The sequence below is a fragment of the Vicugna pacos genome, chromosome 19 (assembly GCF_048564905.1).
Source record: "Vicugna pacos chromosome 19, VicPac4, whole genome shotgun sequence".
NCBI classification, from domain to species: domain Eukaryota; kingdom Metazoa; phylum Chordata; class Mammalia; order Artiodactyla; family Camelidae; genus Vicugna; species Vicugna pacos.
In genome coordinates this window covers 34151958-34164456 of record NC_133005.1, presented here as the reverse complement: position 1 = coordinate 34164456, position 12499 = coordinate 34151958, and the positions used below count along the sequence as shown (strand labels likewise).

General features: G+C 52.5%; 2 protein-coding genes across 2 annotated transcripts in view; both read right to left on the bottom strand.

Annotated features, from left to right (window-relative positions):
* The window catches only part of SLC12A5 (solute carrier family 12 member 5), a 36631-nt gene extending 36375 nt beyond the window's left edge, over positions 1-256 (bottom strand). Inside the window, exon 1 of the mRNA XM_031687753.2 lies at positions 136-256. Within this exon, the coding sequence (XP_031543613.1) occupies positions 136-256 (121 nt within the window). The remainder of the gene's footprint in view (positions 1-135) is intronic.
* A 4493-nt stretch (positions 257-4749) lies between these two features.
* Positions 4750-11857, bottom strand: MMP9 (matrix metallopeptidase 9). The gene is made up of 13 exons (XM_006202475.4): positions 11564-11857; positions 10807-11039; positions 10282-10430; positions 9854-9982; positions 9591-9764; positions 9212-9385; positions 8641-8817; positions 8363-8518; positions 7351-7636; positions 7090-7229; positions 6604-6754; positions 6410-6513; positions 4750-5043 (listed from the first exon to the last, which is right to left on the bottom strand). The coding sequence occupies exons 1-13, from the start codon at positions 11699-11701 to the stop codon at positions 4925-4927; spliced, it is 2130 nt and encodes a 709-aa protein (XP_006202537.1). The 5' UTR covers positions 11702-11857; the 3' UTR covers positions 4750-4924.
* Positions 11858-12499: the final 642 nt, after the last annotated feature.

The following is a 12499-nucleotide window of genomic DNA, read 5'->3' as shown; positions in this document are numbered from 1 at the left end:
TCTCTGGCCCTGGGCTTGGACCCTCTCTCATCATTCCTGGCCCCTCCCCTCCCAAAAGAAGACCTGCCCACCATGGCCCCGCCCCTTGTGTCGCCCCGCCCCGTTTAGGCAGGCCCCGCCCCCTGCGGCCTCTACCTTTGGCGTCTTCCCCTGAGAGGCGGCGGAGATCCGCTGCTGAAAGCCGGTGGGACTCCGGGTCAGAGGTCCCGGCAGGCCCCGCGGTGGGCAGCGAAGTGACAGTGAACCTGCGGCTCATGGTGCCGAAAGGGGCCAGGCGGCCGCGGCAGGAACCCGGATCGCACAAGTGGCCGCAGCCGGGATCTAGGAGGCAGAAAGAGCGGATTCCCAGTCTCCGCCGGCCGCCCCCCGCCGGCCACGGCGCCGCGCAGGGTCCTAGTGCCCGCTGTGCTGAGCGTCTGTATCCAGCCGCTTCGCTTTGAGGCCCCGGGTTCTCAATTCCACTGGAAGCGCTTGAGGATCCCACCCACTGCGGAGAGCTGTCTTTGCACCAGGGTCCCCAGTGTGTGGCTCCTGGAGCTCGGGCCCTCCTAAACACCAGGGTTTCATTCACTCGTTCATTCAACACATCTTGATAGCGCGCCTGTGTTTCGGGTGCTAGGCCCTGCGGAGGTACAGCATTGGATGGGAGCGACTGGCTTCCTGACCTCGTGTGGCTTAAATTCTAATGAGTGAGAGGAGAAAGTGGGCAAACGCATAGATGATACAATTTAAGATTGTGGTATATGTTAAGAAGGAAAAGTAGGGCCAAGGGATAATGACTAAGGGGAAGGACTACTTTAGGGGATGGTCTAAGAAGACCTCTCAGAAGATTTGATGTTTGAACTGAGTCCTCACTGTTGAGAAGGAGCCAGCTAAACAAAAGATCTAGGGGAAGAGTGCTCTTGCAGAGAAAATAGCAAGTGCAAAGACCCTGGGGTGAAAAGACACCTAGACTATTCAGGGAGCAGCAAGAAGGCCAGTGTGTCTCGAATAGAGTGAGTGGAGAGGATAGTGATGGAGAGGGAAAGAAAGAGGAGAGGAAGGCAGATCATATGGTCTCTTGAAGGCTTCAGGGAGGAGACTGGATTTTTTTCTAATCTATAAGGGAAACCATGGGAAGTTTTAGAGTAGGGGAGTGATGTAATCTGACTTGCATACTAACAGGATCACTCTGGCTGCTGGGTGAAAACTCTACTAAGGGCAGGAGTGGAAGCTGGGACTCTGTTAGGAGGCTCCTGCAGACCCCAGGTAAGAGGTGATCATAGCTGGACTAGGGTGGTGCCAGGCATCCAGTTCCAGATATATTTTGGAAGTAGAACCTACAGGATCTGCTTCTGGATTGGATGTTGCATGTGATGGAGAGAGGCATCAAGGAGGACTTCTGGAAACTCTCATGCACTGCTGGTGGGAGTATAGATGGCAAAACCGCTTTGGAAAATTGTTTGGTCACATCTGCTAATGCTGAACTTATACATACGCATCTACCCAGCAATACCACTCCAAGGTCTATGCCCCAAATCGCTGCCCATGTTCACCCGAAGACATTTACAAGAGTGTTCATAACAGCATTATTTGTAACAGCCTCAAATCAGAAACTACCCAAGTACCCATTGACAGTACAATGGACAAATAAGTAGTAGTACATTCATACAGTGGAATACTATACAGTACTGGGAATGAACAATCTATAATTCACAGACAATATGGAAGTCTCACAAATATAGCACTGACTGAAAGAAGCCAGACACAGAAGTGTACATATTGTAAAATACTATTTAAATAAAGTAGGTAATAGTCAAAGTCTATCTTGAGCTGTGAGAAGTCATGATGGTAACTCTTGGGGTGAAGGGTTAGTGACTACAAGGGGGCATGAGGGGGATTTTAGGGTGCTGATAATGTTTTGTTTCTTGATCTGGATGCTGGTTAGACAGTCATGTTCAGTTTGTGAAAATGTATTGAAATGTACACTTATGACAGGTCAGCATCTGTTTTATTATTAAATGTTATTATTTATTTTATTAGAGTAATGGATCTCAACTGGGGCAATGTTGCCCACCAGAGAACATTTGGCAATGTTCAGAGACATTTTTGGTTGTCACAACGAGAGGAGGGTGGTACTGGCATCTAGTCCTGCACCAAGACTGCCTGGCCATGAGTCACAGACTCACCATCACCTCCCTGCACTCCAACCCCCATGTTAGGGCCTGGGGTGAGGAGAGGGAGACTGACCCTGAATGGGTCAAGCATCTGTCTAGGATCCCACTACCTCTTTGAAGAAGCCTCAAACATCCTTCAATGTATGGACAGTTCCCCACAACAAAGACTTACCTGAACCAAAATGTCAGCAGGGCTGAAGTTGAGAAAACCTGTGCTAGAATAAGGAGCTTAAAAGATCCCTATATTTTAGGACCAATCAGGTTTTAAGCTTGACTGAGGACAGATGATGTTGTCTTTTATTAAGGTGGTGACAGTCTGACAGGAGCATGTTGGGAAGGTGGAGCCCAAGAGTTCATCTGGACCCGGTATGTTGAGATGCCCATTCGGCATCTAAGGATCATGCCTAGTCGGCAGTTGAACATCTGAATCTGGAGCTCGGGGGAGAGGTTAAGCCTGGGGATATAAATTTTAGAATCTTTAGCAGACAGATGCTATTTAAAGCTACGGGGCTAGACAAGATCATAGGGACTGAATGTATCCAGAGAAGTCCAAGGATCAAACACAAGGGCAAGCTATCATTCAGAGGTTGGAAAAAGGGAGATCCAGCCAGTGAAGTGGGAGGAGAACCAGGAGTGGGGGGTGACCAGAGACCAGGTGAAGAAAAATCTCAGGAAGAAGGGCATTGTCGACTGTGTCAAACAAGCCGAGAGATGATACAGAATGAGCACAGGGAAGTACCCACTGCATCCAGCTACAGGAAGATGGAAGATGGCTTTGAAGACAGTGATTTCAGTGGAGGAGTGGGGGTGGAGCCAGGCTGGAAATGGCTGAGGAGTGAGTGGAAATTGAGGAAGTGGAGACAGTGACTAGAGTCGTACTTTGGGGAAGTTTTGCTGTGGACTGGGGTGGGGAATAGAGAAATGGAACAGAATCGAGAGAGAGACAGGGGTCCAGAGGGATTTTAAGCAAGTCATATTACAGAACGTTTCTATGCCCGTGGCAGTGTGTCATTCCTGAGCGAGAAATGGGTGAGTTAGGAGAGAAGGGCTCCACCCACAGGAAGCTTAGGCTGAAGTTCTCTGAACCCCTCCTTAAACTCCCACTTGGGTGGGAAATTATCAAATCTGACCAAGCCCATCACCTCCACTCACCTCCACCAACCCTTCAGTCAAGTCCCTCAGCTAAGCTGTGGGGGTCAAATCCATACTCCTCAGCCTGGCATTTGAACCATCTCTCATTTAGCCAGACCACGATTCCTACTTCAACAGTTCCAGTATCCTCTTTGCTAAAACCACACAGTAGAGTTCTAAGCCATTTCTAGTGCCCCCAAATGTCCTCTGCTTTTTCTGTTCTCCCAGAATTTGCCCCAAGAGCTCACATTCAAATCTCACTGGCACCACTCACCAACTTTGAGATTTCAGGTGAGCTGTGGAATTCTGTACTGCAGTTACCTCATTTGTAAAATGGGAGGGAGGAGGTGATGGCAAAAGTAATAGTACCTTTAAGGTATGAGTGGTACCTGTCTCATAGGGATGTTTTAAGGATAGGCTGCATTAACACACGTAAAACACATGCAGCAGTGCCTGGCATGCAGTCAGTGCTGTACTAGGGGTAGTTCTTATCATATGTATAAAATCCATGTTTTATTTATCCACTGCTTTACTTCTGTGCACTTAGGTTGTTGCCAGTTTCTCACTCTATGACCAGTGCTGCAATCCACATCCTTCTGTGTGTTGTTTTGTGCACACGTGGGTGAGGGTTAGAGAGTAGGAACATTTTTAGGTTTAATGATTCTTGATAAATTACCATCTAAGAAGACTGTCCTACTTGCACAGGAAGGAACTCTTGCTCATCATTCCAGATTCAGTTCAAGTTCACTGTCATGTCAGCCATGTCATCGTGGCTGGGAACTGTTTCCTGACTTCAACCACAACATGCAGAATCACATACACACCACTATTCTAGAATAAAGTGTCACACACTGCACACTGTCCCAGTGTGACCCCTTCCCCAGCAGCCACAGAATCATCACCCTTGTAAGTAAGCTCAACTGTCTGGGGATAAAGCCTGGAGTCTGCATTTTAAGCAAAGTTTTTTCCTTTTCTTTTTTCTTTTTATTTCTTTTTATTTATTTATTTATTTTGGTGGGGGAAGTAATTAGTTTTTTAATTTAACGGAGGTACTGGGGGTTGAACCCAGGAGGACCTCTTGCATGCTAAGCACACACTCTACCACTGAGGTATACCCTCCCCCTTAAGTAAGTTTTGAGGGCTCTCTTATGCATCCTAAAGTTTGAGGACCACTGAGAGGTCTTTGAGGACAGAAACATAGTCCAATTCATTTCTCTATCCCCAGTACCCAGCACACAGCCGGCTTCCACGAAAAGGCTCAATAAATGTTTGATGAATAAATAATAGGCTGGCCATTTCCTTGGCTATAAAATAGGACTAATTACATTTTGCCTTTCTAATAGGAAGGATTAATGTTAATATGTATGAAGTGCTTAGAACACCGGCTGGCACATGGTACGCACCCTGTAGGTTGCATACATACAGACGTGCATTGTACAGACATACATAAATCTGCTCCTCGAGGTTAAAGAATCCAAGTTTATTAAAAAACATTCCAACAAAATAGGAAGGTGGGAAGAGAGGGCCCAGCCCACCTCCACTCCTCCTTGTCCTCCAGAACAGACCCACCAGTTTGTACCAAGCAGACTGATCCCCGTGGGGACCCACACTGCAGTGCTGAAGCAGGATGGGGAGCCCTAGTCCTCGGGGCACTGCAGAAGGTCAAAGGTCACGTAGCCCACATAGTCCACCTGGTTCACCTCATTCCGGGAACTCACACGCCAGTAGAAGCGGTCCTGGCAGAAGTAAGCTTTCTCTGCAAGGGAGAGGCAGGTCCAAAAGGGATGATTCCAGCCCCCCACATACAAATACAGAAACAGGAGTGAGATCTTCGCAATCATCCCTCCTTCCCTTTCTAGATCTTTCCAAGGTTTTCATATGACACCTCTGCCCCCCCACCCCGAGATGCTGGAGGGCACAGACCTCCATGTCCAAAGCACAGAGCCTGGCACACAGTCAATGCTCAGAACAACTCATTCAAGAAATCCATTCATTTGGCCAACAAATATTTATCATGCCAAGCACTGTTAAAGACAGTGGGGATACAGTAAAGAAAAATGCAGGCATGATCTCAGTTCTTACACTCTAGTGGGTTAAGACAGACAGTTAATAAGCAAATGCATAAATAAACAAGATGGATTTTGACAATGGAGAAAGTTAAGAAGGAAATTAAAGTGAGTGATGAATAGATAATAAGGGTCAGAGAAGGTGGCCTTGGTGCGAAGACCTGAAGGATGAGAGGGGGGCAGCCCAGTAACAATCTGGGGAAAAAACCTTCCAGGCAGAGTGAACAACTGGCACAAAGGCCCTAAGCTGGGAATGACCTTGATGTGTTCAGAGAGCAGCCAGAGGCAGATGTGAGTGGAGCAGAGCAAAGGGAATGACAGGAGTAGTGGGAGGGGATGGGGAGGGAGGAGAGGAGAGAGATCAGATCAGGTCATGTTAGTTTCTTTGACCTTGGAATGGGTCTAGAGTCACCCTCAAGACCATTGCTCTCCACTGCTAACCTCTCCCAGCCTCCCAGAGAGTATATTAAAGGTATTGGACAACCAGTATGGCTTGGACTAGGGTGTTTGCAAAGGAGGTGGTGAAAAGTGAGTATTTTGGTAGCAGAGTCAACAGAACTTGTCAGCTGATTGAATGTGAGTGGTGAGAAAGAGAAAGCAAGTGTAACTTCAGCTACCTTCCCCATTGTACAGATGGGGAAACTGAGGCTCGGTGAGTAGCAGTGACTTGCCCAAAGACACAACTACGAATTGTCTTAGTCATCACTGTAACCCAAGTGGCAGCACAGTGCCTAGCACATTACAGGCACTTGCTAAATATTGTCTAATAAAGGAATAAGCCTCCTGCAAACGAGGTTAAGGGAAAAAGCTTCCAGATGGAGAGCCAGGAAATCTGGGTCCTGGTTCTGGTTGTGCTCCTGTGTCCCTGTATGATCTGGGGCCGGTCCCTGCCTCTATAGGGAATTTATCTGTGATGCAGGATTTACCTCAGTCTCCAGGGTTGTTTTTTTTTTTTATTATTTCTTGCTCAGTTTGACCAGTCCGCTAAGGCAGGGGAGCCTACCATGAGGTATCTAAGGGAGAAATTCTCCCCCGACCCTTGTCCGCAGCCCTCACCTTGGTACTGGAAGATGTCGTGAGTGTTCAAGGGCACCCCGGAGAACATCTGGTCTACGGGGGTGGCGCTCCGGGAATCCACCTTCTGCGTCTTCACATCGAACCTGCAGGACGGTGGCGAGGAGGAAAGTGCTGAGCCGGTGGGCAGGCGGATGGCGCGCGGGCTCCCCCTGCCGGCAGTCCCAGGGACTCACCTCCAGAAGCTCTGCCTGCTGAACAGCAGCACCTTACCCTCGGCGCGCGGGAGGGCCCCGGTGACCTGGGCCACCTCCGGTCCCAAGCCTAGCTTGTCCAGACGCCTTGGGCCTAGCACCGACTCGCCTGTGTACACCCACACTTGGCGCCCTGCAGGAGATAAGGGTCACATCGGTCTGGGGGCAGGCAGGGGACACACATTTTCCCTGAATGTCAAGAGGAAGAACCCAGCGGGGCCTTTCTGCTCTCTGCGTGCCCTCAGTCTCCGTGCCTAGATTGCAAAGCTGCTTAGTATGATTGTGCAAGGGTGCCGTGAGGGCAGAAATTCAGCCCTTGCTAAATTGCATCTACCAGAAGGGGATGTCTTTTTCTAATTCGTACAAGTGATTTATGGATGATCCTCAGTCTTTTGCTCCTCCTAGGTTAGTGTTGGGGAGTGGTGGGGAGGGGAGTGGGAACAGAGAAGGGAGAATGGAAAAACGAACCAGAGAAGAAGAAAATCTTCTTGGTGAGTGGCTCCTCAAAGGCAGAGTCTAGCTTTCGGGGCAGCGCAGGCCACGTGTTCTTGATAAGGAAGGGGCCCTGCACCCGGCGTCCCCCGCGCTCAGAGAGTCTCCAGTACCTCCTGGGAACGTGAAAAGGGACCTGTGCTGCACTGAACCTTGAACGGAAGGCCAGTGGCCAGAGAGACACAGGCAGGTCCCGCCTCAGGCTCCCTCCTCAACCACACAGCCCTGCCCCCTCACCCATCCTTGAAGAAATGCAGACGATTGCGGATCTCGGCGATGGCATCGAAGATCTCCACTTTGCAGACATCCTGTGCTGGATCCAAAGGCGCTGTAGGGGCCGCAGAAGGGCCAGCAGTGGGGGGACCTGTGGGACCAGCTGAAGGGGGGCCTGTGGGGCCAGCAGTGGGGCGCTCTGAGGGGTGGGTAGTAGGAGGCCCGGTGACGCAGACCGTCGGGGGAGCAGTGGGCTGGGGTTCAGCTGTGGTGGTGGTTGGAGGCTGTGGTTCAGGTTTAGGGCGAGAACCTGAAAAGAAGCAGCGCGTAAGACACTCGGTACCTATATATCTCAATGCCCATGGAATATCTGCTCCCCCAAGGCCTACCTGGCCCCCAGTTTTCTGACTTTAGATGTTGGAGCCTCCCTCCCCCAGCCCGATCGATCCTGGGCACACAGCTTCTTTCACACACTCACTCCCACCCCAAGCTGGTGGGGTTTTTGAGCTCTCAATCTGAGCGCCAAACTTAGTGCTAAGAGCTTTATAAATTCACATTAGCTCGCTCGATCTTCAGGCGGAGAAAAACCCTATGAAGTAGATTCCTTAATATCCCCATTTTTTAATGAGAAAATACTACTAATAATAATGTGATGATAATAATAAAAATATTACACACTTATATGGTGCTTACTATATGCCAAGCATTATTCTAAAGCACATAAACCTCCTAACACCCCCATGAGGCAAGTATTAGCCCCACTGTACAGATGAGGAAGTTTAGGGGTGAAGTAACATATCCAAGGTCATCTAGCACAAGTGGCTTTTGAACCTACATCTGTCTCACACTAGAGTCTGGGCTCTTATCATCTCCAAGCACTGACCTGGCAATAACTGTACCCATTGGCCCCAGGGTTTCCTGCAGATAAATGCTGGGGTCCTAACTTCCCCCCACCCCTCTCCATTCTCAGAGTACTCCGAGCAGGCAGAGCCCAGCCCTTTCCTCTCCTCCCTCTGTCCCTGCCCCATGTCCTCACCATACAGATACTGGATGCCCTTCACATCGTCCTCATGCAGGGGGTTCTCCTCAGTGTAGCTGTACATGGGGTACATGAGTGCCTCTGGCACAGACGAGTGATCTAAGCCCAGAGCGTGGCCGAACTCGTGTGCAGCCACAAGGAACAGGCTGTATCCTGGATGAAAGAAGGAGCCTGAGACGTAAGCCCTGGGCTGAGTTCCCAGACCCCACCATCTCTCCCCAAGATCTCTGCCCCGACTGAGGCCCCCAGCCCCAGAGCCTTGGGACCCTGCCCACCTTGGTCTGGGCAGAAGCCCCACTTCTTGTCTCTGTCGAAGTTAGAGGTGGTGGCACACCAGAGGTGCCCATCATTGCGGCCCTCTCTGGTGCAGGTCGAGTACTCCTTGCCCAGGAAGGTGAAGGGGAAGACGCACAGCTCTCCCGCCGAGTTGCCCCCAGTCACCGTCGAGTCGGCTGGAGAGACCCAGAGCCTCCGGTGAGCCAAGTGGGTGGGTCCAATAAGGAGTCAGGGGACGGGCCAGTCAAGAGCTAGGAAATCTTGGTGGCCTCTTTTAAAAGCCTATGGGGCCTTGCGTGGCACAGCTGAGACCAGGCTAGGCTGGAGGGCGGGGCCTGGGGATTGGAGACCGCGCTCCAGAAGCAGCAGTTGGGGCTAAAAGATCAAGCCACTGCGGATGCGCGGCGGTTACTGGAGCTGAGGTGATGGCAGGCAGAGTCAAGGCGGACCGCCTTGGTCCTGAAGACCACTAAGGAGTGGAAAGAGGAACTGATGGGTGGAGGAGCCACGCTCGAGGACCAACGCGGAATTAGGGGGCGAGGCTGAATCAGGTAGGTGGGGCAGAGGTACCTCGGGTAGGACAGAAGCCATAGAGCTTGTCCTGATCGTAGTTGGCGGTGGTGGCGCACCAGCGGTAGCCGTCCGAGCGACCGTCGGTGGTGCAGGCAGAGTAGGAGCGGCCCTCGAAAGTGAACGGAAACACGCAGGGCTTGCCGTCGGCATTGCCGTCCCGGGTGTAGAGTCCTGGAAGGGCCACACAATTACCCCAATGTGCCACGAGTTTGTTGACCCACGGGCCACCTGTGAACTCCTCCCCTCCTCGCCTCCTTTCACAGATGATGAAACTAGGCCCAGAGAACAGGACGGTGATTTGCAAGCCTCACAGCACTAGTGGCAGAGCTGGGATTAAAACCCAGCGTCTGGACCCCCGAAGGTGGTAGACACTCACTCTCGCTGGGGCAGAAACCGAACTTGTGGTCTGTGTCATAGTCGGCCGTGGTGCTGCACCAGAGCATGTCGTCGGAGCGGCCGTCCGTAGTGCAGGCCGAGTAGGAGCGGCCTTCAAAGGTGAAGGGGAAGTGGCAGGCGGCGCCATTTGCGTTTCCGAAGTAGGTCGGAACCACTGCAGGAAGAGGGGGCCAGGGGTCAAGGCGGCTGGTGATGCGCGTGGGAAGGGAAGGGAACGGGGTCTGGGGTTGCTCAGGATCTCACCGACGCCCTTGCCCAGAGACCACAACTCTTCATCATCGAAGTGGGCGTCTCCCTGAATGCCCGCGCCAGGAGGAAAGGCGTGTGCCAGGAGCCCGTCCTTACCATCGAAGGGATACCCATCTCCGTGTTCTGAAGAAGCAGGTGGAGAAGAAGAGAGTTAACCACGTACAGTTGCGCAGACTGTGCACTGCCCAAGGAAGCTGAACTGAGTGCGTCTACAATCTCCCCTGCGAACAGCTGCTGAAGACTTGCGTCCCAGCGCTGTACGGCGTCGGGCAGGAGGGGGCGCCGTAAGGGCGAGCTGCAGCCAGGACTGCGGGGACCCGCGAGAGAAAGCCGGGTCCAGGACCCCCCTCTGATCTCTCGATGGTCCTCCCTCCCCTGTCCCCGTCCCAGCCCTCCTGGCTTTCCCCTTCTCGAGTTCTCACCCCTAACACCAAACTGGATGACGATGTCGGCTTCGCGGCCGTACACGCGAGTAAAGGTGAGAGGCGTCACCGCGCTCCAGAGCGCGAAGGCACGGGCAAAGGCGTCGTCGATCACATCGCGCGGCAAGTCTTCCGAGTAGTTTTGGATCCTGCAGGGGAAAGGCAGAAGGATAGAGGTCAGAAGCCACAGGCAGACATCTGGGCAGCAGCGACACCCGGTGTCTCAGCGGCGACTTCAGGTATACAAGGCTCCCTGCCCTCCATGCTTTAATCTATAAAGCATCTTCAGGCTCATTTTTCTCCTTGGACTCTCAAAACGGCCCTGGCAGGAGGACTGAGATTGTGAGGTCCATTTCCCTGATGGGGAAACGGAGGCTCAGAGGTGGACCCACTTGCCCCAGGCTGCAGATTTCGTGAAACCCATGGAGCAGCCTAAGACAGGGACGTGTTCACCACCAGGCAGCCTGCGGGGACCAGCCTCTTCCCTCAACTGCCCCCTCCCCACCGTGGGGCCCGGCCACGCACCAGTAGGTGATGTTTTGGTGGTGCCACTTGAGGTCACCCTCAAAGGTCAGAAATTTGCCCACGTCTGGGACGCCACAGCGCGGGGCACGAATGGCATTCAGGGTGGTGGTGTCCAGCTCGCCAGTCTCTGGCAGGGCCAGGCGCCGCTGGAGACGTTGCAGTGCCCGACGCAAGGAGTCCTCGTCCTCGTTCATTTCTGCCACATGAGTGTAGCCATAGCGGTATAGATATTCCTGTGGATGGAGGGAGAGATAGAGACATCCCACAGCGCCAACTCCCTTTCTCTGCCTCACTGGGCCAGGACTCCAACCCTCCAAGTGTTCAGGGACTAGCAAAAAGGCATTGTATCCAGGACTTGGTATACTGGATACCAGTGAGTGTGCCCACCCAAGAATTTCCCTCCCTTCCCTGTAGACATCCTCAGCTCCTTTCCACTCCGAATGCCCCTGGGCCGTGCCAACCTCAGAACTCCCCAGGGTTTACCCCTATTCACCCCCAGCCCATCCCCACACCAGAACCTTCCAATGCCTGACCATTTCGCATTGCCCATCTAGGAAAACCTCATTAGCCCATTCCCATTCATCACTGTCCAGAGCCTCCACCAGACACTGCCATCCCCTAGTGCCCGATCCTGGACACCTCTGTTCTCTAGACATCACCCCCAACATGCCCCCGAAGTATCCCCTGTAAGGCCCCATGCCCTTCCTGGGACTCCTGGCCAGTTCTTCCCAACTCTAGACTTGGGTAGATTGCCTACCTCTGCCAGCTGCCTGTCGGTGAGATTGGCTTGCCGGTCTCCTGGGAAGACCACAAAGGTGGGCTGGCGTGGTCTGGGGGCGGCAGAGCAGCAGCGCAGCACCAGGAGCATCAGAACCAAGGTCTGCCAGGGGCTCATGGTGAGGGTAGCAGTGTCTGGCTGCAGCTGCCCTTGTGGGGGCTTTAACTGAATCAGTGACCCCGCCCCTCCTGGCCAGGCCAAGACGAGAGCTGACTCAGGGGATGGTGTGTGTGTGTGTGTGTGTGTGTGTGTGTGTGTGTGTGTGTGTGTGGCAGCCCCAGCATGAGAAGGCAAAGAAAGGGCTTACACCACCTCCTCTCTCCACTGCCCACAGTCCCCAATGCCAAGTCAGGCAGGACCCCAGACCCACAGGAAACCACAGACCCATAGGGGAAGGACTGGGTTTTGCAAACTGCAGAGCTTGTGAGAAGTGTATGAAAGGGAGGGAGGAAGACAAGGCTGGAGGACTCCCAAGCCTTCCATCTGAAGACCCCAAGTGGTCAGCCTAAGGGAAAGAGTTGGAAGATTCCCTGAGGCCTCTTTCTGAACCTAATGATCCCCTTTCTTGGTCAGATCCCCTCTGTTGGCCCCTCCCCACACTCCCAGGCTCTGTCTTCTCTTCTCCCTGAAATCCTTGCTTGACTCAGCTTCCTCTCCCTGCTGCACCTGGGGGCAGAAGGAGTGGGCTCTGCTAGACAGGAACTGGGAAATTCCACAGGGGCAACCCCCTCTCTGAATCCTTCAGGATAGTAAAGGGGGGAGTTCATGACATCTGGAGGCCAGCAGACATGGCTTCCTTCAGTGCTTTGGGCAAATGTTGTCACCATTCTGTTTCCTCAGCTGTAAAAAGAGGCCCTTTGTCCGTAAGTTGATGTGAGGATAAAATGAGATCAAATACATAAAATACTTAGTATA